The sequence below is a fragment of the Podarcis melisellensis genome (assembly GCF_964234715.1).
Source record: "Podarcis melisellensis genome assembly, chromosome: 2".
Classification (NCBI taxonomy): domain Eukaryota; kingdom Metazoa; phylum Chordata; class Lepidosauria; order Squamata; family Lacertidae; genus Podarcis; species Podarcis melisellensis.
This window is the reverse complement of record NC_138529.1, coordinates 83,053,200-83,076,966: the sequence shown is the minus strand read 5'-3', so window position 1 is coordinate 83,076,966 and position 23,767 is coordinate 83,053,200. Positions and strand designations below refer to the sequence as shown.

General features: G+C 40.6%; 1 protein-coding gene across 2 annotated transcripts in view; it reads left to right on the top strand.

The window, feature by feature from the left end:
- EEFSEC (eukaryotic elongation factor, selenocysteine-tRNA specific) overlaps window positions 1–21,761 on the top strand; it is a 170,053-nt gene extending 148,292 nt beyond the window's left edge. The window contains exons 8-9 of one of the 2 annotated variants that reach the window (XM_081900476.1): window positions 18,971–19,030; window positions 20,884–20,985. In XM_081900476.1, coding sequence (XP_081756602.1) covers window positions 18,971–19,014 — 44 coding nt within the window. In that variant the 3' untranslated portion in view covers window positions 19,015–19,030; window positions 20,884–20,985. Of the gene's footprint in view, window positions 1–18,970; window positions 19,031–20,883 lie in introns of both variants that reach the window. The other variant, XM_081900475.1, reaches the window with a different exon arrangement.
- The last annotated feature ends 2,006 nt before the right edge of the window (window positions 21,762–23,767 follow it).

Here is a 23,767-nt window from a genome sequence, read left to right as displayed (position 1 = left end):
TGTGTCTTCGCAACAATCGCCTTTGGTCCCACCAATGCAAAGCTGGGGAACCTGTCACTCCCCAGATGTTGTTGGATTACAGTTTATATTGTTTCTGGCTGGGGCTGCATGGAACTGGAGCCCAACAACATCTGGAGGACTACAGGTTCCCCAGCTGTAGATAAATTGTAGAGGTGGAAAGAACCCTGAGGGTTATCTAGTCCAACCCCCTGCAATGCAGGGACCTTTAATTCAACGTTGGGCTTGAACGCACAGCCCTGAAATTAAGTCTCATGCTCCACCGACTGAGCTATGCCTCTGTAGCTCCCACCACCAGATTCTAATCTTCCATCCATTCTTCCTGCCTGCCTGCTACTTTGCTGCTACTTCACATTATTATTTCCATTGTTTGCAACAACTAAAATACCCCCCATACCCCCCCCATTTATCTCCTTTAACCTACTGGCATTTTACCTAACCCTTCTGGCCCTAACAGCTGCTGAGTCTGTCCTGAGGAGGGTCTTCTGTGCTTCCAGGATTGTGTTTTATTCACCTTTAACTTCTTTGGGGAAAAAGCTGTTATCACTGAGCTGAGACATCACAGGACCCAGCAGTTAGCAGCCACCAGCAGCTGGAAGGATGGGATGAGAGCATTACACGAACATCTAAGACTCTCCGTCTCCACCATCCCGTAACTGACAGCATCAGCTTCTCTATGTTCTGCCAGGCTCCAACAGCCTGGAGTATTTGGTGAAACTTCTTTCATCATGTAGAAAAGATCGAGCTGTACATCTCTCTGTGGTTTTATTTAAAGGTTCAGCAATTGGCTTTAATTAAAAATGCATAGAAGGAATAAAGTACCCAAGCAGGCAATGGCAAGAGCAACTTGAAATGCAAGGAAGAAAATGAATGGAATTAGACAGTGGGCTACAAACACCCCCACCTCCACCAAATATATGCACATGCGGTATCTTGTAATGAATTTCCATCACAAGCCAATATTGGCTGAAAAACAGGGCATAAATATAATTAATCTATTGTTGTGGGGTAGTGAAAATATAAAGTTGCCTTGTTACAAAATAATAAAAAATTCTTGTTTGATCAGCCAACAGCCTATGCAATCCAGCATTCCCTCCCCAGTATAGTTCAGCTAGATTGCTTTTAGGATATTCTCAAGCAGGGTTTGATAGGGATTCAACTCCAAACCATTGTTTGATGCTATGTTCAGTAGCAAACATGAACCTCATGCCCATGCGCTTTCTTCTCCACCTTTGTTCTCTTCCTAGTTTATGAGAAACCATAGCTTGCTGTTTCATCCTAACTAGGCTTGCCGATCGGAAGGTTGGCAGTTCGAATCCCCATGATGAGGTGAGCTCCCATTGCTCTGTCCCAACTCCTGTCAACCTAGCACTTGGAAAGCACGCCACTGCGAGTAGATAAATAGGTACTACTGTGGCGGTAGCTACCTAACAGCATTTCCATGCGCTCTGGTTTCCGTCATGGTGTCCCATTGTGCCAGAAGCAGTTTCATCATGCTGGCCATATGACCTGGAAAGCTATCTCTGGACAAACATTCGCTCCCCCAGCCTGAAAGTGAGATGAGCGCCGCAACCCCATAGTCGCCTTTGACTGGACTTAACTGTCCAGGGGTCCTTTACCTTTTACCTTTGGGCAAACCACAGTTTGCCTTCATACCTGAACATCAAGACCTTCTTTGATTCTGATTTGTGACTGAATTACGCTTTGCTCAAATCGCAGTTGGCAGAATTCTGATGCAACAGCCAATTAGCAAACAGCAAATTTAACTGGGAAAGCCTTGCTAGGAAAAGGATGGGACTCCTTTCCCCCTACTGGTGCATTGTGGTTTCTCCTTCACAACATCCCTCCAACATAGGGAGGAAAGAGGTTGGGAATGTTGCAGTGTCTGGTACTTGGATCTAGGACAATTGTCAAAAATTGAACATACCAATTAAGGCTTAAGTGCCTGCTCTATGCAAATGTGTGGGGTAATGGTTTCCCAAGAGCTGCATTTTGTGTAGAAAAGCAGCTTCTGATTATTTTGAACAGAGAAGCAACAGCCTGTATGTGTGTTTCACCCTCTCCTGTCTGGTTTTCCACTCCAGATCCCCCCCTTATTCCCCCCCCGGCAGCTGGCAGGTATCAAAGTCTATGTAAGAGGTATGTTGTTGTTGTTGTTTATAGGTAAAGGTAAAGGTACCCCTAACCATTAGGTCCAGTCGTGTCCGACTCTGGGGTTGCGGCGCTCATCTCACTTTACTGGCCGAGGGAGCCGGCGTACAGCTTCCAGGTCATGTGGCCAGCATGACTAAGCCGCTTCTGGCAAACCAGAGCGGCGCACAGAAACGCCGTTTACCTTCCCGCCGGAGCAGTACCTATTTATCTACTTGCACTTTGATGTGCTTTGGAACTGCTGGGTTGGCAGGAGGTTGTTGTTTATACAGATCCCTAAATAGAGGGAAAGCAGTGAAGGAGGGGTGGGGATTTGGGGTGGGAAAGGTTTAAGCAGCTTACACAATCCTGCTGCTTCTCTGCTCAAAATTACTTCCTCCTGAAACTTTCAGGGTTTCTTTACACTTGCTGGCATGTAGCTTAGTTTGCCCCTCACTTGGAGACACACACACACACACACACACACACACACACACACTGTGCATGGTCTATCACTTTGGAAAAAGGACATAAACAATCTGATACCTTTTTATACTATTAGAATGGCAGGGGGGAATGAATGTATCTTTAAGGATTCCAGCAATTAAAAGCACGCTGTTGGGTTTGGCTCAACCTACAAGATATAAATAGGGCACTATGTTATGGAAACTTCAGAAGTTTTAAAAGTCCATTTTAGGAATAGAAACAAGGCGCAATAGGACTTATTGTGAGGGGTACACTAGCAAATTGTCAGGCTGCTTCAGCGTGCAACAAAAGATTCCTGATCTCTTTATAGTCGAAAGTTATAGGGAATGAATTCATAGGATATTTAGACTGAAAACTTTGTAGTGTTTAATGTGTTCTTGTGGCATACTTCATTCATCCTTTCCCAATACCTTATTTGTCATGTAATAATTAGTTTAAACTTTCATCTACTTCTGTGGATCAAGACATTTTCATGTAACTTCAGGATTTTTGTGTATGTGTGTGCGTGTGCTTGTGTGTGTTTTCAATCTTTCTTCAAAATACTGGTTGTGTTTTTTATATAACAAAAAAGCACCCATGAATATATTATAATTTCAATTTTCATGGTGTGTGAAAGATTTCTGCACTAGGTCTTTATTGTTTTTGAAGAATTCCTCACCCTAGTTAAGAAGCTTAATATAAATTAAAGAAGGTATTAAGGAACATTAAGACATCAAAATGTGGAGCGTTCTTTTCCTTTCGATTGCTCCAAATGCAAACAAGTTGAATAAAATGCAATCAAAGGGCCTGTTTGGAGAACATTGAGTGGCTTTATAGCTGTGTTGTGGAGAACCTCTGGTAAGAGCACAATTCAAATAAAAAAGCCTTTCTTTCCTCTTCCTAATTCTCTTTGTTGTGGTGACAACAGAGTACAAGTCTGATAAAAATTTAATCACCTTATCTTTTTAAAGCAAATTGCATATTTGTTTACACACAATATACATAACATATAAAAAGAAAAGGCTGCTATCCAGCCTTCTCCTCCCCCCCTTCTCCTAATCGCATTAAAGGCCCTTGCCTAGAAGTGTAAAAAAAATAATAATATAAAAATTAAATGTTCTTTATTCCGGAGTCCCATTGTTCAGGATTGCTTTAAAACGGCAGCCCAGGGGAAGATGAATATCGCCCAACTTAAACCCTGAACCAGCTCCAAGCAGCAGATGCCTCCAGATAAGTCTGCAGAGTTGGGCCAGCTTAGCTGGCTTCTGTGGTGCCTACTCTGCATCAAGAGTTTCAAGCAAGGTGGTAGGATTACCAGCCCACAAATTTAGCCCTTTGATTGGGAGTTGCTTTGTAACAAATTGGCTTTTGATCCTGTGTCAGATCTGCCAGCCTGAATCTGCCCCCCTCACAAAAACACACACACTGGTGTTGTAAGAGCTTTTGTACTGTTTCCCTCCCCTCTGCCTTTTTATTACACTTCCCTGATGACAGTTTAGCCCTTTGCACTGTTGAATTGGTCTCACCTTAATGGAGAACAGAGGAACACCTTGCTGTAAGTCTCTATGGTGTTGGGGTCAACTTGGAAGGCAATGCTGACAAGCAACTGCTGCTGTATAACTGGGATGTGCTTGGAAGGGACGAGAGTATTCATAGATATTATCCAATTCCCCACCCCCCATTAGATGGAGACAGTTGTGCGCTTGTTTCATTTTATGTTACTCCAGCTAATAGCTGTGTGCAACTACTATGTGTTGGGGCTCAACAACAAGGCAAAATGGGGTGATTCTACTTTTCTGTACACTGTGTTTTTCTCTGTTTCTCTCTAGGGCCATAGGCTTCATAAGAAGTGAGGCTATGTAAATCCTGCCTACAGAGCTCTGGATAGGTTTTTGTTTTTTGTTACGGCAGAGCAGTGGAAAATTAGTTTTTTTAAGTAAAAGCTTAATTTAATTCTTTCTTTTTTTAAAAGAGTCTACTCCTCTGCTTGGAAAAAGCACTCCACAGTTAGTATTAAGGGCAGCTTCACCTTATAATGGCTATTGGAAAATGTCCCTCACAACACCAGAAAAGACTCCTGTGAACCTGCTGTTTTAAAAAATGTACAAACTAATATGGATTCTGGAGCTTTAGTTGGTCTATTACAGATATTGCCCTAATACAGATCAGGGAGGAAAGTGTATCCCTTTTGCTTCTCCACAAAAGCCCCTGGACTTATTTGTCTGTAATTTAAGAGTCTTGATTCACCCTGGAGTAGTCCCTGTGCCTACAGATTTAATCTGTTTCTGCCAAATGGGGGGAAGTTATAGTCATAGTTAGATTCTCAATAAGATTCTCTCCCACACCCCTTAAATCTGTTCTGGAACATTCGGGGACCTCCAAAACAGGTTAAAGGGCTTAGGGAGAGATTGGAGTATACCTTGTTCCCTTTGTGTATGCCCCACTTAGTGCTATGTTTAATTCCACACATTCTTCTTCTTTGGCGATCACTCGTTGCTGAGTATAATTGTCTTCCATAAATACAGTTTTAACAATGAGTCCATAAGTGACTGTGGAGGCCAATTCTGGATGCACACGTCCTTCCACAGTGGGGACATTGGTTTCCGGGTGGGAGTTGATCACGGTGTGGATTTGCCAAGCATGCTTTCCTCCTAGCACGTTTCTCCCTTGTGTCCTGAGTTCGAGTGTCTTCAAAGCCCATTACACCTTTGGTAAAGGCTGTTCTCCAATTGGAGTGCTCGCAGGCCAGTGTTTCCCAGTTGTCAGTGTTTATAATACATTTTTTTTAGATTTGCATTGAGACAGTCTTTAAAGCTCTTTTGTTGACCCCCAGCATTACGCTTTCCATTTTTAAGTTCAGAATAGAGTAGTTGCTTTGGAAGACAATCATCAGGCATCTGCACAACATGACCAGTCCAACAAAGTTGATGTTGAAGAGTCATTGCTTCAACACTTTTGATCTTTGCTTCTTCCGGTACACTGATACTAGTTTGCCTGTCTTCCCAAGTGATGTGTAAAAATTTTCAGAGACACCGTTGATTATCCCTTTCCACACTGTAGAGTGCAAATATTGGCCAATTGTCACCATTGGCAATAGAAAGTGTTCACTGGAACTTTCACTTCCCATTTGTCTCATAGTGCTTTCCGAGAATGTGAATTTTCATACATTACTAAGGGATTCCTTTAGGCAATTTTGTATTTGCCCCCCAAAGTTGTTATTTTTTATATGTATAAAAGAACTGTAGATTCACTGTATAAAAGACAAATAATATAGCTTTGAGGTCCCATCATTGTTTCACTATCAACATTTTTCTTGCTAATCTATCTTTTTTGACAAAAATATGTCAAAGACAGAGGTGATAGTTGATCTTAAATAAAAGAAAAAAAAAAAGCCAACCCAAGGTCACCCTTGCTTTTAACTGCAGCCCTCCGATCAGCAAGCAGGCACTGAAGAGTGGCAACAAATGAACGCCATCCCTGAGATAATGGAAACTAATTATGTCTGATAAAGCCTAACCTCTTTAAAAACTTTCCATTGTTGTTCCCCACCAGGATTACATGGAGCACTTGGGATGCGTCCTAATGTTTCAGCTAACAGTGAACTAGAGACCCTGATTTATCTAGTGCTGGACTCTTAATGAACAGGAAGACTGTGAGCCACAGATCCCATGTTGTTCTGTTCTTTGCAGATACTTGCAATACCACCTGTTCTACGTGCTTAGCTTCTTCTAACCCACCAAGGTCTGTGCTCTGAAGACTTTTTAATGCCAAGGACATGAAAGCAGCTAATGCAAGGTCATTGGGGCCTATGCAAGCCAGCTCTGTTGTTTTGTCTTCCCATCTTTCCTAGGATTGATAAGCTCTTCTCCTAATAAGCTGGATATCAGCCACACCGGGGGTTTTTTTGAGCTCAGCCAGTAGGTAGCATCTGGGCTCAATAGCTTTGCAAGTTAAACACTTTATTTTAGTTGTATACTTGAGATTTGATAATTGCACAGTATGGTTCAAAATCATTGTTTTGACATGCATTATTTTATTTCATCTATTCTATTGAATGGTGATGCTCTACATTTTAAGAAACTGGATCATCTTTCCCCTGCATGCTTTACTTTTTTAAACTGGTACAGGTGAAGAAGTGCATACTTCAGCACTTTTTACAGGTGTGGGCAATTGCTGTAGATTCTTTTATCTATTATATCTATTAATGTTTGATGTCTCACTGTATTTTTATATTATGTTGGAAGCTGCTCAGCGTGGCTGAGGCATATTAGTACATGGGGTATATTATCATTATTATTATTATTATTATTATTATTATTATTATTATTATTATTATTATTATTTATTATTATATACAGTTTATATACCCAGGAAAATCAAAAGGTATGCTGTTTCCTATGATAGCTGCAGGGAAGAAGTTATGTATTCAAATGAAATCTTCCCAATGGCTAAAGAATCCCCTCTTCACTTAGAAAATTAGCATGTCATTTATATATATATATATATATATATATATATATATATATATATATATATATATATATATACCATCCTTTCCCCTGTCTTGAGACTTTGGACAGAGAAAGAGGTGGTGTGCCAAGCAGGAGTCTTCTTATTGTTTGTAAACTTTTTAATGTTCTCCCCTCTGTCTTTTGCCTTTGTAAACCTTGAAATCTAAGCTCTGTTAATGTGCAGTATATGAAAGTAAGGGATTGAACCAAAGTTGCCACCTTTAATTGAAGAAAATAATAATAGTATACCATCTACAGCTGAGCCTGCTGAAAACTACTCTTCCCAAAGACTACCACTTCTGTTATGGGAACTTCTGAACTGACCTCTCTGAACTGTTTAGTGTTGTAATTATTTAAACATAGTAGCTGCCTTTCAATTACACAGGAAAATTAGATGGCAATTGAAATTGTGTCAAGGGTGCCTGGGGACTAGTTACAGTACAAATTATCCTAAACTGTTTAGCAAAGCCTTGTTCCCACTGTAAGGGTTTAGGGGAAAGAAGGGCCCTTCTTTGAAAGTCTGGCTCTGCACATGAAAGTGACGCCAGCAATTGGAAGCAATTTGTGGAATTGTTTGATTACATTAATTATGGCACCAGCAAACAGTGCTTGGGAAACAGTTGTGTTTTCTTGCATTCTTTCTTGATTGCTAGCACTGAAAGCCAAGATACAAATGTGCCTTTAAGGACTGCTGGAGAGTTCTATTGTGTAGAATTGGCACTGAGCATGAAAGAGTTGTATCCCTTCTTGATGTGAGGATTTTCCAAACACAGCTTTGGCCAGAATTTACCTAAGCTGTTCCCCTGCTCTCAGACAGCTTCTGTCTTTTTCATCAAGAAAGAGAACTCTTTCTGTAATAACCAGAAGCACAGAAAAAATTCTGTTCTAGCAGTGCAGTTGAAGCAAGAATTTGTACAAGAGGATTTTGCATCCTTAAAGCCACCACAAATATAAACAGCTGTGCTTTCCGTCCTAGTGAAATGCTTCAAGGGAGGAAATTGTGTGTGTTTCTAGTGCACCACGAATCTAGGAGTTGGTGGGCAACTAAATATTTTCATTACTTTATTTTCATCACCTCCCCCCTCCTTTCCACAGCATTAGAGATGCTGCTGAAGTTCTCCTGAACCAGGCTCAGGAGAACTTTGGGGGCTCCTTAAAACCTGCCTCAAAGGAGAGGCAAGCTTTACAAATCCCTAAATTCTCCAATTCATATTGAAATCTGAGCAGGAGAAGAATAACTGGCTTCTTTGTCTGACAAACGCTTTGCATAGCCAGGCAAAAGATCTTGCCAGCTAGGGATCATCCAGCCTAGCTTCAGAGACTCCCTGCAGAGAGGGAGAATCAGGTATAGGAAATTCTATACGACACTCAGAAGTAACTCCTACTGTGTTTATAGAAATTACTTCAATATAGATGCCCATAGGATGGCAACTTTAGTTACTGGAAAGCATAAGGATACTAAATAGTAATAAATATCCACTATCCCGGTGAAGAACGGCAACTCTGTCCACAACAAAAAGAATGTATTAATCTTTCTCTTCCCTCTCCCCTCCCTTGCAGCCCCAAATCAGCTGTTCCCAAAAACACTTCAGGGAGCTTCACCTGAGACAGGACAAAACTGAAGTGGAAGGTGTAGTGCAACTCTGAGCTCAGCCCCACTTTAAGACTTCCCAGTGTCTCTTACGTCCCATCATGTTCAGGTGGAGAAGCCAAGATCCCAGTACACAAGCTGAGGAAGGACTGCTGCCTAATACCCCATCTCCCAATTGCCCCAAGGTGTTAAGCAGCTTTGTTTGAAGTGAGTTGCGGTCCGGCAATTGGTTGGGCTGCCCTAACCCTAGGTGACAGATATGTGAGTGGTAGCACACAGTGGGAGAGAAAAATAGACAGGACAGCCCTTTCCACTGGGCAACCCACCGTGCAGGGGTGCACTAGAGCGAAGTGGTGCAGTCCAACACCATAGGTTTCGTTGATATGGCTTCTACCACAATAATGGAAGCCTTCTTGGTAGGGGCGCCCGCCCTGTGGAACACCCTCCCATTAGATGTCAAGGAAATAAACAACTATCTGACTTTTAGAAGACATCTGAAGGCAGCCCTGTTTAGGAAAGTTTTTAATGTTTGATGTCGCTTTTTTATTATTAATATTCTGTTGGGAACTGCCTAGAGTAGCTGGAGAAACCCAGCCAGGTGCGTAGGGTATAAATTTAAAAAATATTGTTGTTGTTGTTGTTGTTACAGAGGCAAATAATTATTGGGGTTGTACTCAACTAACTTGAATACAAAGTAGACTTATCAAAATTCATGGACCTACTTTAGTCATGGCCATTATTGCCAACTGGTGAACTCTGAGCAATATTAGTTGAATGCAACCCTTGATTTCTCTTCCCTTTGCACCTTGAGTGATATTCTTATATGCTACCATTTTCAAATGTTGCTTTCATAAACTCACCCAAAAGTCGTATACTTCTTTTACTTCTCGTTGTTTTTGTCGGCATACACTGTCATATTTGTCAAAGCCAGATGATTCCTTTGGTTCAATTACTGCCCGTTCAGCATTCCATTTGTCAGGTTGTTTATAATGTGATAATCCTGTTGAATGTTGAGCTACTGGAATGAGAGCTGGTATGCATAATCGGGGCACAATTCTGTATTTCAAGTTTAAATGATATTTGGAATAAAGCCAATGTGCACATTCAGGATAGCATGTTGCAGTTCAAGAATGAGCCCCAACTTGACCGTCTCCCGAACCACACCTGTTCAAAAGGGGCCAAGGAAGATGTGAAAAGCAGCCTAGCTGATTCATCAGAAATAATGTTGGTAGGCACTTTCTGGACAACATGCTGTGTTTCAAGAATGACGCAAAGTTCAGCTGGTGCACTTGTTTTCAAAGTGCCAGGCAAGGTGTAGAAGACAATTCAATATTATATTGTCCTTGAGCAATCAAATTGAAAGTAAATGTACCCTTGATGCCGAATTTCAACTATAAATCTCAGTTCAACCACTATGCCCTGTTTAAAACTCTGCTCTACTAATTTTACATATATCTAGTCTCAATGAGAAACTTATTTTGAGCAAGATCTTCCCACCCCACCGGTCACCTGGTGGTTGGCAAACCCCCACCTCACCGTTACCCCCACCCTTCATGGGTGCATCACTTGAACACAAGCAGAGTGAGGGCAGTACTTATTGCCCTCCTTTTAGGGAAAAATCCTGGGAGAAATGGCAGTGATTTGCCAGAGTAAGACCTGATAGTGCTGGTTTCAAGGAACGCCCCCCCCCCCCCCGCGCACACTTTGAACCAAAAGTTCTTATATGAGAATTTCCCCTCAGTCTAGCAACTACTGTGTATAAATGCCCCAAATTCAGTTCTTGGGATAGTCTTATATGTATAATAACAACTTCTTATTTGTGATTTATCTCCATAACTAAAATGTTTTGAATACTCTGGAAAAAAGAGGACATGAATCTGAGGTAAAAAGATATCAAGTCATTAGAAGTAGGTTTCATGTGAATAGCAGGGTCCAGATACATCGTTTGTATACATAGAGCAGTAATACACACACATGCACAAACACACACACTGAATTTCTCAGGCTGGGAATGATAGTAGTAGCTCCCATTTTTATCCGTATTCATAATCTTAACAAGAAGGCAGATGGAAAAAAATCACTCTCCTCTGCTCAGGAGAAGCTCAGGCTAAATCCTGATTCTGAGAGAGCAACGCCTTTCTTAGAATGAGTTTGGAAATTCTTCAGGGAAGATAAAAATATTGCATTATATGCTTGGACCTTCCTCATTCATGGATGGGCAGGGGTATAAAAACTGAGTTGGGTTTAGAGATTGTGAAATATGACATCTGAATTGAGCCTATTTGAATCAGAATAGAATATCAATTGAAATTTTCAGTTCTTCAGAATATTTGCAGCATTCAAATGAGGTCCGTATGCAGTGTTGTAAATGTTGGTGCTAAAACGGGCTGAGGCTTCTAAACATCTAAGGTGATGCTGAGTTATTTGTGTTGCTATGTTCAGATAGCAGTACTACATGATTCTCCTTTCCCTCTTGTTGCAATTACAGGTAGGAGTTTTCAGCCACTTGACTACACTTTCCCCACCTGACCCCTTTCTGGGGTATAGGAGGAAACTTCCCACCTAAGGTTTCAAGGATTCCAGTTCTCAATTTAATCAGCTCCTATAGGGCTGACTTACTCGTTCCTGACTGGACAGAGGGTTAAGGTTGTTAGAGTTCATTTTAAGGAAATCCTGTAACTGGAAAATGGCTGTGAATAATCCATTGTAAATGAGGACTCTTTCTAACCCTTCTTTTTGGATTTGTTCAGTTTTCTCTCTCCCTTAGGGAGAGGGAGAGGGAGAAAGAGGCATGAAAGTTTTTTTTTCTCCCATTTGAAAGCAGTGCCTTTGCCTCCCATAATTATTACTTCCAGTATCAAAATTGTTTTATTAATGAGTTTTATGCTCCTCAGTCAGTTTCCTGTCACATATGAATGCAGATGGGAAGCAAGAAGCTGCTGTTGGCAGAGTTCTTCCAGCCAGAGTGTACAAAGGAAGTTAATTGGGCATCCCACTTACAATAGTGAGGGATGGCAACATTCCTCGCGAACCTCCAATAAGTAACATGACTCTGAATTCCAGAAAGGAGTCAGATAATGCCTTGTGTAGATGCTGGCAGCAAATCAAGAACAGGCTTTAGAGTTTCCTGACACTGGTGAGCATGTCTAAACTAGAGAGAGCAATGGGCACATTACGGCGACAATAGCCCCAATGCAAAGTGGTGCTAAGCAGTTAGCGTAAAGAGGGCTCTGCTGTTCAGCCGATTACCATGGTGTGATATGAAGGCCTAAGTCCTGTCTCTGCAAGACTGCAGGGTCTGTGTAGGGATTATGATAAGCCTGTTTCTCTTACTGCCATTGATATAACTAAGGGCAGGGAGACAGAGCTGCCTGAATAGGCATCATGTCAATTGTATGTTGCACAGCCCCTAGCACAGTGTTGATGGTGTTAAATATTACTGCTGTTGTGAAGTAGCCCTCAGAAACAATAGAATGGCTTCCAGCTGCAGGGATATACATATAACTAAATATTGTGGTGTGCCTGTGTGCATTAGCCACACATTGGTCTGATTCAGGTATAACAGTCAACCATGGTTTCCCACTGTATGAGTGACTCACATGCTCCTCTTCCCTTCCTCTTTCACGCACCAGAGAAGCCTGAAAACACCCACTTCTGGTTTTAAACCAGCCATAGTTCCTGTGCTGTCCAAACTAAGGGAAATGCGGTTTGTTTAAATTACTATAAGTGAGAACAAGCCAGGATCTGAAACCACAGTTTGAAGTTGGCTTGCTCTCATTAAATGTAATTTCGATAGACTACTATTCCCTGAGTTTGAATATCACCAGGATTAGTTGTGCCTGAACCAGGACTTGATAGATTAGTTTAGATGCTGCTGTCCACATCATTCATTTTGTACTAACTTTCCAAACTAGGTATGAAGGAAGCATGGCTAATGATCAGTTTAATAATCTGAATATAAGGTTGTAGAATCTCCTCTTATGGATATTTTCAAGTTGAGCAGGCAAGTAATAGTTGAGACTTACCCTAAGACAGGTTATTTTAAGAGAAAAGGAGAGCAAACTATCTTTGGACTGGTTCTGTGATTCCTTGATGAACCAGAAGTGCTGGACCTAGTGCTTTTTCGTGTATGATTGCCGTTGTGCATAGGGCTTTCAAGAGAGACATTTAAAACATGACGTTTCCACTGGTATTACATGGGTGTCAGTTCCCTCCCTTTGAATTTTTGTGTACTGGGTATGCACCTTGTATCTCTTCATGCTGTAGGTGTCTACAATCCAGTACACACTGTATGCTGATGCTGAAATATTTGTGATACACCAGCGCTAACAGTGTTCATTGAGTTTTTCAACCTATTTGCTTGGAGATCATTTGACATAAAAGGAGCTCTTGAAATGGGGCTCTTGATGGGTAGTTTGAATCTGTGTTTGAGTGCAACTGTCATCACATTCGAAACTGGCACTTTTCATTTTCTGATACTTAATACGGTCAGTGCACAGACTTCTCTTTGTGGGTTTGGAGCTCAGCTGTATAAATTTATCCTCTCTCTCTCTCTCTGCAAAAGCTCAGTCCTTACATATATTATGGCACCTGTTCACAATATTCTGATTAGCTAGTGGCTTGGCTGTTATCCCCTTCTCAACCTAGGCAGGCACAGAAAAGATATTGGATTGTCTTACTTCTCCTCCCAGTAAGTAGAGGTCAACTTTCTACAATTTTTCCACAAACTCAGCGTTTTTTGTTTGTTCAACCTTTAAAAGGGGAGGGGGCAATCCTTTCCTTTAAAAGCTTGGCTGATATAAAGCACCAAGTGGGACAGGAAAGAGAGGTGAAAGATAGGACTTCATAAGGAGTCATGGTCAGTTTAGGAAACATGTATGGCATCCCAGGAAGCTGTAGGGAAACCAGTGTTAGGATGGAAGGAGAGAGGTTGTCTTAGGAAATTGATAAACTGAAGCTGGAAAACATGGTTAAAACACTGCAGATATTGATGAGTGGAAATCAGATATTAATGAACAGCCTTTCTATCCAATGAATGGGAGGGAGTTACTCATTTCAGGGTGGATATTCTAACTCCTTCCTCCTCCCTCCCCATCCCTCATTCCCCAGCCCACAATGGGTTGATTCAGATGGAAACTGTCTTCACCAGGCCTGCACAATTTGTGACCTGCCAGGCTGAGCACAGCTAATCAGCCATGTCTTACAGCTTGCCAGAGACTCATTAAACCTCCAGTTTCTGCTGCCTGTCTAGAATCCCTGAAACAGAGGTGTTGTCGAGCACTTGACAAGTCATCATAATACATACCTTGTATGTTGCATTTGTCTTGGAGGGGAATGGGTCACAAGTTGGGCAGTCCTGCCTTTTTTTAGCACAGCTGAGCGATTGGGACTGGGGTCACAATGTAATGCACTCCCTCTTCTCTCCAGAATGAATTACCCCTCTGCCACCTTAATGCATTTAATGCATATCTTGGTTTCAAATCTTGGTGAAGGTTCACTATGGGTCCTCAGATACGATTAAAAGTGATGAGAGATGCTGCAAGGGAGGGAGTATATCCTGAGTATATTCTCAACCTCTTGAATGATGGGTAAAAAGAGGACCAGTATTTTATCTGAATTGTCTCAATTGCCTGGTTGGCATGGCATAACAAGCCAAACTATGGCTTGCTGGATCCACGCAAACATGGGGGCTCCTGGTTTGCAGCCACTTTGCTGCTCCCTAATAATTTTTGTTCTGAAGTAAGCCAAGGTTTGGCTTAATGTGTTGTGTGATTCAGGCCCCTGAAGCTTAATCAGGATTGAAGTGGAGAAAAGTTTTTTTATGTATAAAGTGAAGTAATGAGAGATATAATGAATGCTGTCTGCAGAAAGAGAATCAAATGGTGCTTAGTCTCCAAATAAAAATTACATCCTAATGGGTGGAACAGAATAAATGTTAACCTACATATGGGAGCCACTGACCTCTGATTATACCCTTTCAGGGTTTGTTCAGTGAATGGAAATAACAGTTTGCCAGTTCTTTATGACAGCAGAAAAGTGAGGTTCAACTTCTCCCCCTTTTTAGCATTGTCTAGTTAATTCATGAATACAGAACATTACCATGAGAAGGTTTGGAGGTAATAAAACTGTTTTGCCTAGGCAAAGCATATATATGACCCTCGTAGGCAGATGCTGAATTAGGGGCAAAACGACCCCGTCCAGTAAAGCATCAAGGGAATTTAGAGGCCCAGTTTTAGTAGCCCTTGGGTTCTTCTGGCTAGTCCTGATTAGGGAGATACAAAATATCAAGCGCTAGATGATGGAAGAGAAGAATTATTAAAAACAACCTCTGCCATTTTTTTGCAGTTGATTCCCTGAAGAAATAAAAGCCCATGTTTTGTTGTGTGTAATTTGAATACCAAATTACTCTGGTTGCATATGTTTATATTCAGTTGCACACTCGTGCTGAAGATGAAAATTTGCATTGCAATTATAAAAATCTGGGCTACAATTTATTTTCAGAAAAGAGTTAAAGGAACCAAAGCTGTATGTTAGGAAAGTGTTGTGCAACTTGAACAGCAGTGATGAAACTTCTCCCCCTGTATCATGAATAGCCAACTTGGTGCCCTCCATATGGTACAGACTATGGCTCCCATTGGTCCTGACCACTGGCTGAAGCTGATGGTAGTTGAAGTCCAGCAGTATCTGTGGGGCCCCACTTTGGCATTGCCTGCCCTAGCTTAGAATTCCTCCAGCACCACAGGGTTTCTATTTCACATTTAAAGCTGCAAAGATAACACCTTAATATGCTGTGAAATAGATACTAACCAGGATCCTAGGAGTAGGGTGGCTCCTTCCTCCCACCTTCAGAGCAAAAATGGCATTTGCCACAAAGGAGCCGGCCATGTTTGCCTCTCTTTTTTCAACGTGGCAGGAAGCAAGAGGAGCATTACAAATTGTGAGTGATGTGCTGTAGAGGGCATAAGAATTACTCCTAGAAAGGAGCACACAAGAACGTGATGCAGGAGTTGTGTGTCTGCTGTTACAACCTGCAGCTCAGAGCTGTGATGTGGTTTCATGTTGGTGCAAAGCTTAGGCACCACCACCTTGAGGGAAAGCAGTGAAGCATAAGCAAGCAGAAGCTACTCAAGTGTGGTGATAGGGTAAGAGCTATGGTGTTTATATTGCTAACGCTGTACAGGTTAGTCTGCTGTATAATAATATATATGCCAATAGAACCGAAATCACCTTATGCATTTTGAGGCAAAATGGGTGGGGAAGAATTTGCTAAGCTTCCTGCTATCTACCATGCCTATTAATAATATTAGTATATGTAGGTATTTCCGAGCAATGTGGGCTAGTTGCCTGGTAGAACTTTGCAGCTAAATTCTCTTTCTTTTTTTCTTTCTTTCTTTCTCACATGGACCTTTTCAATTTAAGCCATTAGCAAGTTGGCAAAATAAAGTAATTGTCCAAGAGAGGAAGGGAGAGAAATCTATTAACATTTGCTACAAATCCGAGTAGTACAGGCAGCACTTAATTAATGGAACAGATTTCTCACTATGTATTCAAGCTTACATAGTCATTGTTCAGAAGAGATTAGACCCTTAATGTAAGTAAGTTAAACTAGACCTCAATCTAAAAATATCTGTCATTTCAGCTATTAAGGGGCTGATGTCTTCTTCGGTGAAGGATATATTTTCCTTCATTTCCTTGGTCTTGTAAAATGTAAAGTATGCATTGTGTGTAATGTGAGAAATCCAGCAAGGTAGATGAAACCTAGATTGTACCTCCCCGCCTGTCTGCTTGAGCTTTCCCTCTTTGTGCTACTCGGTGTCACAGAGCCTCTTCAGCCCATAGACCTCCTGGCACCAGAGTGGGGGGAGGGGAAACTACCACATGCCATTTGTCAGGGTATGATGCCAGCAGCCACCTAATCTGTTTGCAGAATAAGGGTCATGGAATCTGATTAAGTAATTTAGATACCTAGCAGTAATACCTGAGCGGCTTTTGGCTGGAAGCCTGTGATTTCACTTGCTCTCGCAAGCTACCCTATTTCTTCTACCTCCCCTGCTTTAAAATGCCTTGGAGATAATTGCCTACCTGAATAGGTGTGGAAGCTTACTATGGAGTGCTCTTTCCCCACATACCCCCACCATCACCACACCACATACCCTGTTTCTCCATAATATGGTGTGGAGCACATTTGTGAAGCTTACTTTACTAGACTGTAAGGCGTGAAGGCCGCTCCCTGCAAGGCCCTTTCCACCTGGCCCAGGGGGCGGGGCCCACACTCACCTAGCCCTACTGAAAAGGCTCCTCATGAGGCCGGAGGAACATTGCCTGGCTATTGTTTCATTGATTTAATAGGCTGTACACCGTTTTGAAGTTTTTATTAAAAATATAAAGCGGTATAGAAATTTAAAAAATAAATAGACATCTTCTTTCTGCCTTGTGCACTTCTGCTCTGCTCACTCTTCCTCATGTAAAACAAAGTTGACTGGATGTTTAGATTTTCTCCCTCCTGTCCTGTATCTGTTGCATAGGGAGGAATTAAATGTTAAGCTCTTTTTATTGTTCTGTCAGCGCAAGCATTTCTCCTGACCCTCCAGAGCAGAAATAGGGGAGATGGAGGAGAATGGTGGGGGGAGCCCTGTTGCACTAGTGAGAGCTCTTGCACTGTCTTCCGCTAGCATGCAGAATCAAGGCCATAGACTCCGACTCTACTTTAATGTCTGATTCACATAGCCTGGGGCTTTGGTGCCTTAAGGCCTGTCTTGAGCACATGAGCTTATTGAAGTCAACAGGCTTTGTTGCCTCTGCTATTTTTGCAGCTTAGCCACAGTAGGACTTTTAAAATCGCCATTCCATGCCTCTAGGACTACTTTCCAGCAGGGATTAAAGACTGGTTTGCATGCCACATTAAACCATAATTTAAAACAAACAAACTATGGTTTAGCACACAGCTGAAAAATGTCCATTCTGTTTCTACCCCATTCTGCCATGCTGTCAGGAAGGAAGCCAAAGTCCAGTTTATTGGGATATTTGAGCCCAAGCTCATGGTTTGTTCATGTCCAATTAGACAAATCATAAGCACATGTTTGGATATGGTGACAAGCAAGACCCTGGCTTGTTTCTCAACAGAGCTGGGGAGGAGTGGAAGAAGAACTTTCTGTAAGATTTTTATTTTTAAGTTGATTAAAGTCTTCTGTGGTGGTCTAAGTTTGATTAGTGAGTTTTTTATGTTGTTGGTTTAACTGTGTCTGTTTCATTGCTATAATTTATTTTGAGTTCCTGGCAAAGCAGTATATAAATATTTTTCAAAGTATTGCACAACATAGGGCAGCTCCAGACATTTCACATCATAAGCTATTGTTCAGTATGCATCAGTTTTACATCAGTATTTCTACTTAATGTAGATGGCACACCTCTGTGGATACACACTTTTAAATAACTACAGGGACGGATTTGAGAACTCTGACTCAGAGTTCCCCGACAAGTAAACACAGGTATGAGGGGGATGCCTATAAATACTTAAAGTTTTGGCACGTAGAAGCCCCTCCTGAGAAAGCTCTTTTTAAATGAATAGGAGACATTCAAGAACACATCATCACCTTTTCTTTACAAACTAGGAACTATGAAGTATTTATTCTTCTAATTTCAAATAAATTCACTGTTAGGTAACACAATTCCACAGTGAGGACTAGCTTCTTTTTCCTGATTTTTCTTTCTCTTCCAAACAGACAACTGCTTAAATTATTAGTCACCATTGGGAAGCCGTTTTTAATCATCCAGATTAAGAGGTCAAGCTCCTGTTATGCATAGTCTCACAGACCATTGAACAAGGGATTGGGGCAGGAATCAAATTTAGTTTGTGAGTTATACTAGGTTCACTTGGTTAATGGTTGCTTCCAAAAACTGTGTTTTATAAGCCATGAATAGTAGTCAAGTTTTACTCAGAGTAGACTCATTGAAATGAATGAACATGACTAAATTAGGTTCGTTGATTTCAGTGGGTGGGATTCACCTAACCAGTTCCATTAGCAGGATCCCTTTCAAAGGACTTCTGCTTTCTCAACGGGACTTCCTCCACTTTCCTCAATCATTGGAAATATCTCCCGCTTATACCTAAAAATGTAACATGTGAAGAAGTACACATAAATCATGCTTCCTAGCTGACTTGAAATACTGTAATTTTGAAAAAAAAATTTTAAAAGAGGTACTTTTCCAGACCATGCTTGCTATCTTACAGTTCCACACATTATACTGATTGTAGGCTCAACAAGAAGGCACTGGCAATCACAGCTCTCTAGTGAATGAATCCAGATGATATGTGGTTAGTACATTTAAACTTAAGTTTTAGATATTGTTGTTTATCCTGTTTCTCCTCAAAGGAGCTTGAGACAGCATTCAGGTGAATACATTTTTTAAAAAAGCAATGCTGAGTAGCCCTCCATTCATGTTTCCACATAACTTAACAACTGCTTCAGGATTTATAAATTAATACTAACAGGTGGGAAATTGTGTTCACATGACTATGTTTCAGTCAGGTAATCCACGAGGCAGCTTTCTGCCATGCCATGCCTGGAAAAAATGGCCATAAGTACTGAAAAGAGAAAAGTTAATGGACTTCTAGCCTTACTACTGTTGCTTCTGCATTCCTTTAGGCCGCTGCAGCATGCTGCACCTGCCACATGGTGGATATATCTGCCTGACAAGTATGAAAGAAAGAAACAAAAAATATTTCCGGTGCTGAATCGCCACAATCAGCTGTGAATGGCCATTTAGTTTGTCTGCAGTGGAACAGATCACCTGTGCTTGTAGACGTCCTGTCTCCAGTAAATCATAAGCATCTCAATCTTTTTGTCGAGCCACGATATGAGAATCTGTCTCTGAATTTCAGTATGAGGGGAGAGAAGCTGATTAAGTGTTTGAGATAAGGTTATGTGACACTGCAGGTTAGAAATACCTGAGCTGAAATTGGCTCATTGCCCAAGAACTACGTTTTCGGAATATTCAGCTGGGTGGCACTGAATATGCTTGTAAGGAGAGTTCTCTTATCCCACTTCAAGAAATAAAAGACCTCAGACTCAAGGGCAGGCCCTGGACACCACTTATTCTCTCTTGCTCTGCTGCTTTGATTACAATGAGACTACCTGTATATCTCTTTAAAAGTCTCCAATGTGACAAGTTAAAATAAAGACTTCAGAAGGGCAGGTGTTCCTACTCATAATATCTGAACACTTACTCACCAGCAAAGTGTTTAAACTTACAAAATACATTCTTCCCTTTAAAATGAGAGTATAAAAACGACAAGCATAATAATTCATATTGTGCTTCTGGAAAAACTCTGGATTATGTAGTGATACACTTTGGCATATACAGAATCACAGTTATAAATTCACCCTCTCATGTGTGGGTTATGGGCAAATGGTGGCAACTGTATTTTCTGGCTGAATTATAACTCGTATACCAATTTTGACCGTGTACCCATTTCCTGCAGTAGTCTAAAATGGAAGCAGGCAATTGTATTAGTTTTCTTTCTTTCTTTCTTTCTTTCTTTCTTTCTTTCTTTCTTTCTTTCTTTCTTTCTTTCTTTCTTTCTCTTTCTTTCTTTCTTTCACTTTTCATCAAATGTCTTAAAATATGGAACTGTTTGTCTTTAAGATATTAGGAGATCTAATGCTGCCACTTCAAACTGCTCACTTGATGGAGTAATCTCTCACCAAAGACATTTGTACACTTGGAAAACTAGTGTTTTAGATAGAAGGCTAGGCTTTGTCACTGACATCCCAGACTTGTTTATTTGTTTGTATTTGGAAACAGGAGTTTTGTTTTATCACATCCCCAACACAGATTTTCCACCTCATCTGCTGTTTGTGAGTTTTAGGCCTTCAGATGGTGAAGACAGTGATTCTGAAAGAGGCTAGAGTGTATAAATGGACCTTTATGTGCAACATTGCTGACCTGTTTTGAGGAGATTTATTTATTTATTCTGTTAGTCAATGAAGATCTGAAATGAGGTGATAGAATTGCCAATTCTCCCAGATTTACTGGACTGCTGTTCCTACTTTGGAATCCTGCGGGGATGATCTCACGTTCAAACTACTTTGAGATTGACATTAATAATTTTGAAATGTTTGCCCAGAGGTTTTTCCTTTTTTAAATACGTATCTTTATTCTTTTCAGATGGGGTGAGGCCAGAAACAAAGGCACTTCTGACTGCCACCTCTAAGAAGAAGCCCAAGGCAGGGAAGGGAGATACAGGAAAAGAGGATGAAAGCAGCAAGGTTGACTCAGTCCAGCCTGTTCATATCACTCTTCTCTTTAAAAGATACGTCTTTGATGCACAGAAGAAAATGATTCAGTCTTGAGAAACATTTGAGGTGTCCTTTAAAGGCTGAACACCAAAAGGCATTTCCCATGGACTCTAGACCATTCTTATTGGCCTTACAGATGCTTTAGATATTTCTGGCTTTGCTGTTCCAATCTGCTGTGCTGCAGGTAGATGGCACCTGTTGAAACTATTAATTCACAGCTAATGCAAATACTTCTGTATCATTTGTATTTTATATATTAATTTGAACTTTCTGATGCTTTGTGATTGTCTGTAGATTGAACCCATAAGTGAAATTTCACCACCCTGACTTGATGGAAAGGCAAACTGTAAACACTGTGCATGTTGAAACTAAATTGGATGTTTAAATTCTTTTATGTTTAATAATCCAAACGCGCTGTTTGTAAGGCAGGGATTATTTTGTAAATGAGGTTTGTATCTTGAGTACCATTTATAACTGGCTTCAGTGTCAGAACATCCTCAGGGATGTACATAATTTCATGGTATACGTTGTTAACCTTTTCTGTTTAATGCTTTGGTATAATACTTATACACAAGCTTTCTGAATCTGCTGGTTAATGTTTTCGTAGGAAAGCTGAGAAAATAAGCAACTCTGAGCTACTCTTAAGAAGTTTTGCTGAATGTGAATGCTGCTCATCATCTCCAAAAGCAACTTAATTGTGATTACCAAAGTGTCAAATTGTGAGAATAAATATTTTAAGTGGCTTGAGGTGAGCAGTTGTTTTATTTAAATATAAAAAGAATAAATTGTACTTTTGAGGTTTTTAACTCAGTCATTTGGTTCCACATCCTCCTCTTTTTCCCCAAGTATTTAGACAGAATCTTGAGCATAGGACACCAAACCTGCATTTTGTGTGACCTCTATGCGGTGTTTTTCCCCCCCTAAAAAATGTTTAGGGGTACTCTCATTTTGACTCAAGAAAAATAAATACAGTAAATGGACAAAAGTCCAAAGATTCACAAAATGTTTAGGGGTATGCATACCCCTGCGACCACCCAGGGGAAAAAAGCACTGCCTCTATGTATGTTGGCAACAGGGGAGGGATAGGTCATCCTGACAGTGATGTGGAGAGTGAATAGAAACATACTGAAATTTCAGTCACAAATTGGGATTGCCAGGTCAGTGTAGTGTCCGTGCTGTAAGAAAGTTCCGTAAATTTGTTAGGCCAAATTTGTTCCAAGCCAATGTGTTCTGTTGTTGTTTGTTTGTTTGTTTGTTTGTTTGTTTGTTTGTTATAGTTGCTGTTGTTTGTTATAAGTTCAGAGCCAATTTTGCTTTGAATGAAGTATGTGCGTAACCAATTCCAAGTGATATGTGACAAGTCTTGTGAAAGTCAGTTGTCACTCTGACTATGTTAAGATTTTTGGGAGTGAGCGTTTAAAGGGACTGCACATTTAGAACTAGCACTGGAACACCTCTCATCCGTTGTCAATATTTCTGTATCATTCTATTGTTTATATTCATTGATTGTATCACTATGGGAAAAGAAAAGCCAATAGAATATTAAATGGGGGGGGGGACAATTTAAAAAAGAGTTAGTACTGGAACAAAATAATGGTCTGCAGGCAGACAACATTTCTTTGGTAGATTCTTTTGGGAGATGTTAGTGAACCATATGTGGAGTACGGCAGCAGAGAAAGAAAGAAAAGAGGGGGGAAGCACCCACTGCTTCTCAGAAAATTAATTATTTTTCTGTTGTTGTTTAATATAGCTCTTTAAATGTGTTGTGTGACATTTTACAAAATACGAGAGGACCCAACCCCTGTCCTGGCAAGTTTACATTCTGAAATTCAACTCAGGGAAATAATGGAGGGAGGTAAGAAAGAATATTTCAGTTATATATGCTTAGGCTTAGTACAACGTAATGATTTGTGTCAAAATCTGCTGGCTTAATATTGCCATTGCTTGCCATTTTATTATTTCTAATCACCACAGTGCTGATTCTAAGCATTCTGACCTTAATAATCAATAGAACTTGTTTGGCAGTAAATACATTTACAACGCCTGAAACAATTATGTTTCTGAAAAATTAAGACAGTGGGTTTTTGCTACTGACTTTTAGATCCTTTCCAATAGGGAAACAATTGTTTTGTCATATTCTGGTGTGTTTTTGGCAGTAGTGATGAACTCTAAAAGGAAAAAAAATGCTAATAAACATTGAGGACATTTCCTACTAAATAGCCTTGCAACATGGCACATTTGGTGTCTAACCTAGTTTGGTCAGTGCTCCTTTAAATCAAAACTGAGTAAAGTGCTGTGTGGAGTGATCTTGAGCGATTTCTGCTGAGTGAGTGAGTCCCAGCCAAAGCTTTAGCACATCCCTTAGGATTATGGGGTATGCTTTCAGCATAATCCGTGAGGAATTAGGCAAGCGAATTCAGTTATTACTTAGTATGACTTGTGCTACCAGACCCACTGAGGGGAAAAAAAATTATCTTTGTAGAGGAAAAATTGCACTTTCTCTTCTTGTCAGAGTCCTTCATAGCATACTTGCTATGTGCTGCTGTGGATGGTCTTGGTATAGTAACACAGATGTGTGCAGTTCTTATGCCCAGTTATAGTACCATCTCAACCCTCTGGATCCATGGTGGTTGTGGGTTTTTTTTTCTTTTTATGTTTTGATGACATGGTCTTCATTAATAATAACAGTAGCTAGTGTTTATATTGCACTTTTCTTGCATATCTCAACAATTGCAATATTGTTACTTTTTCTG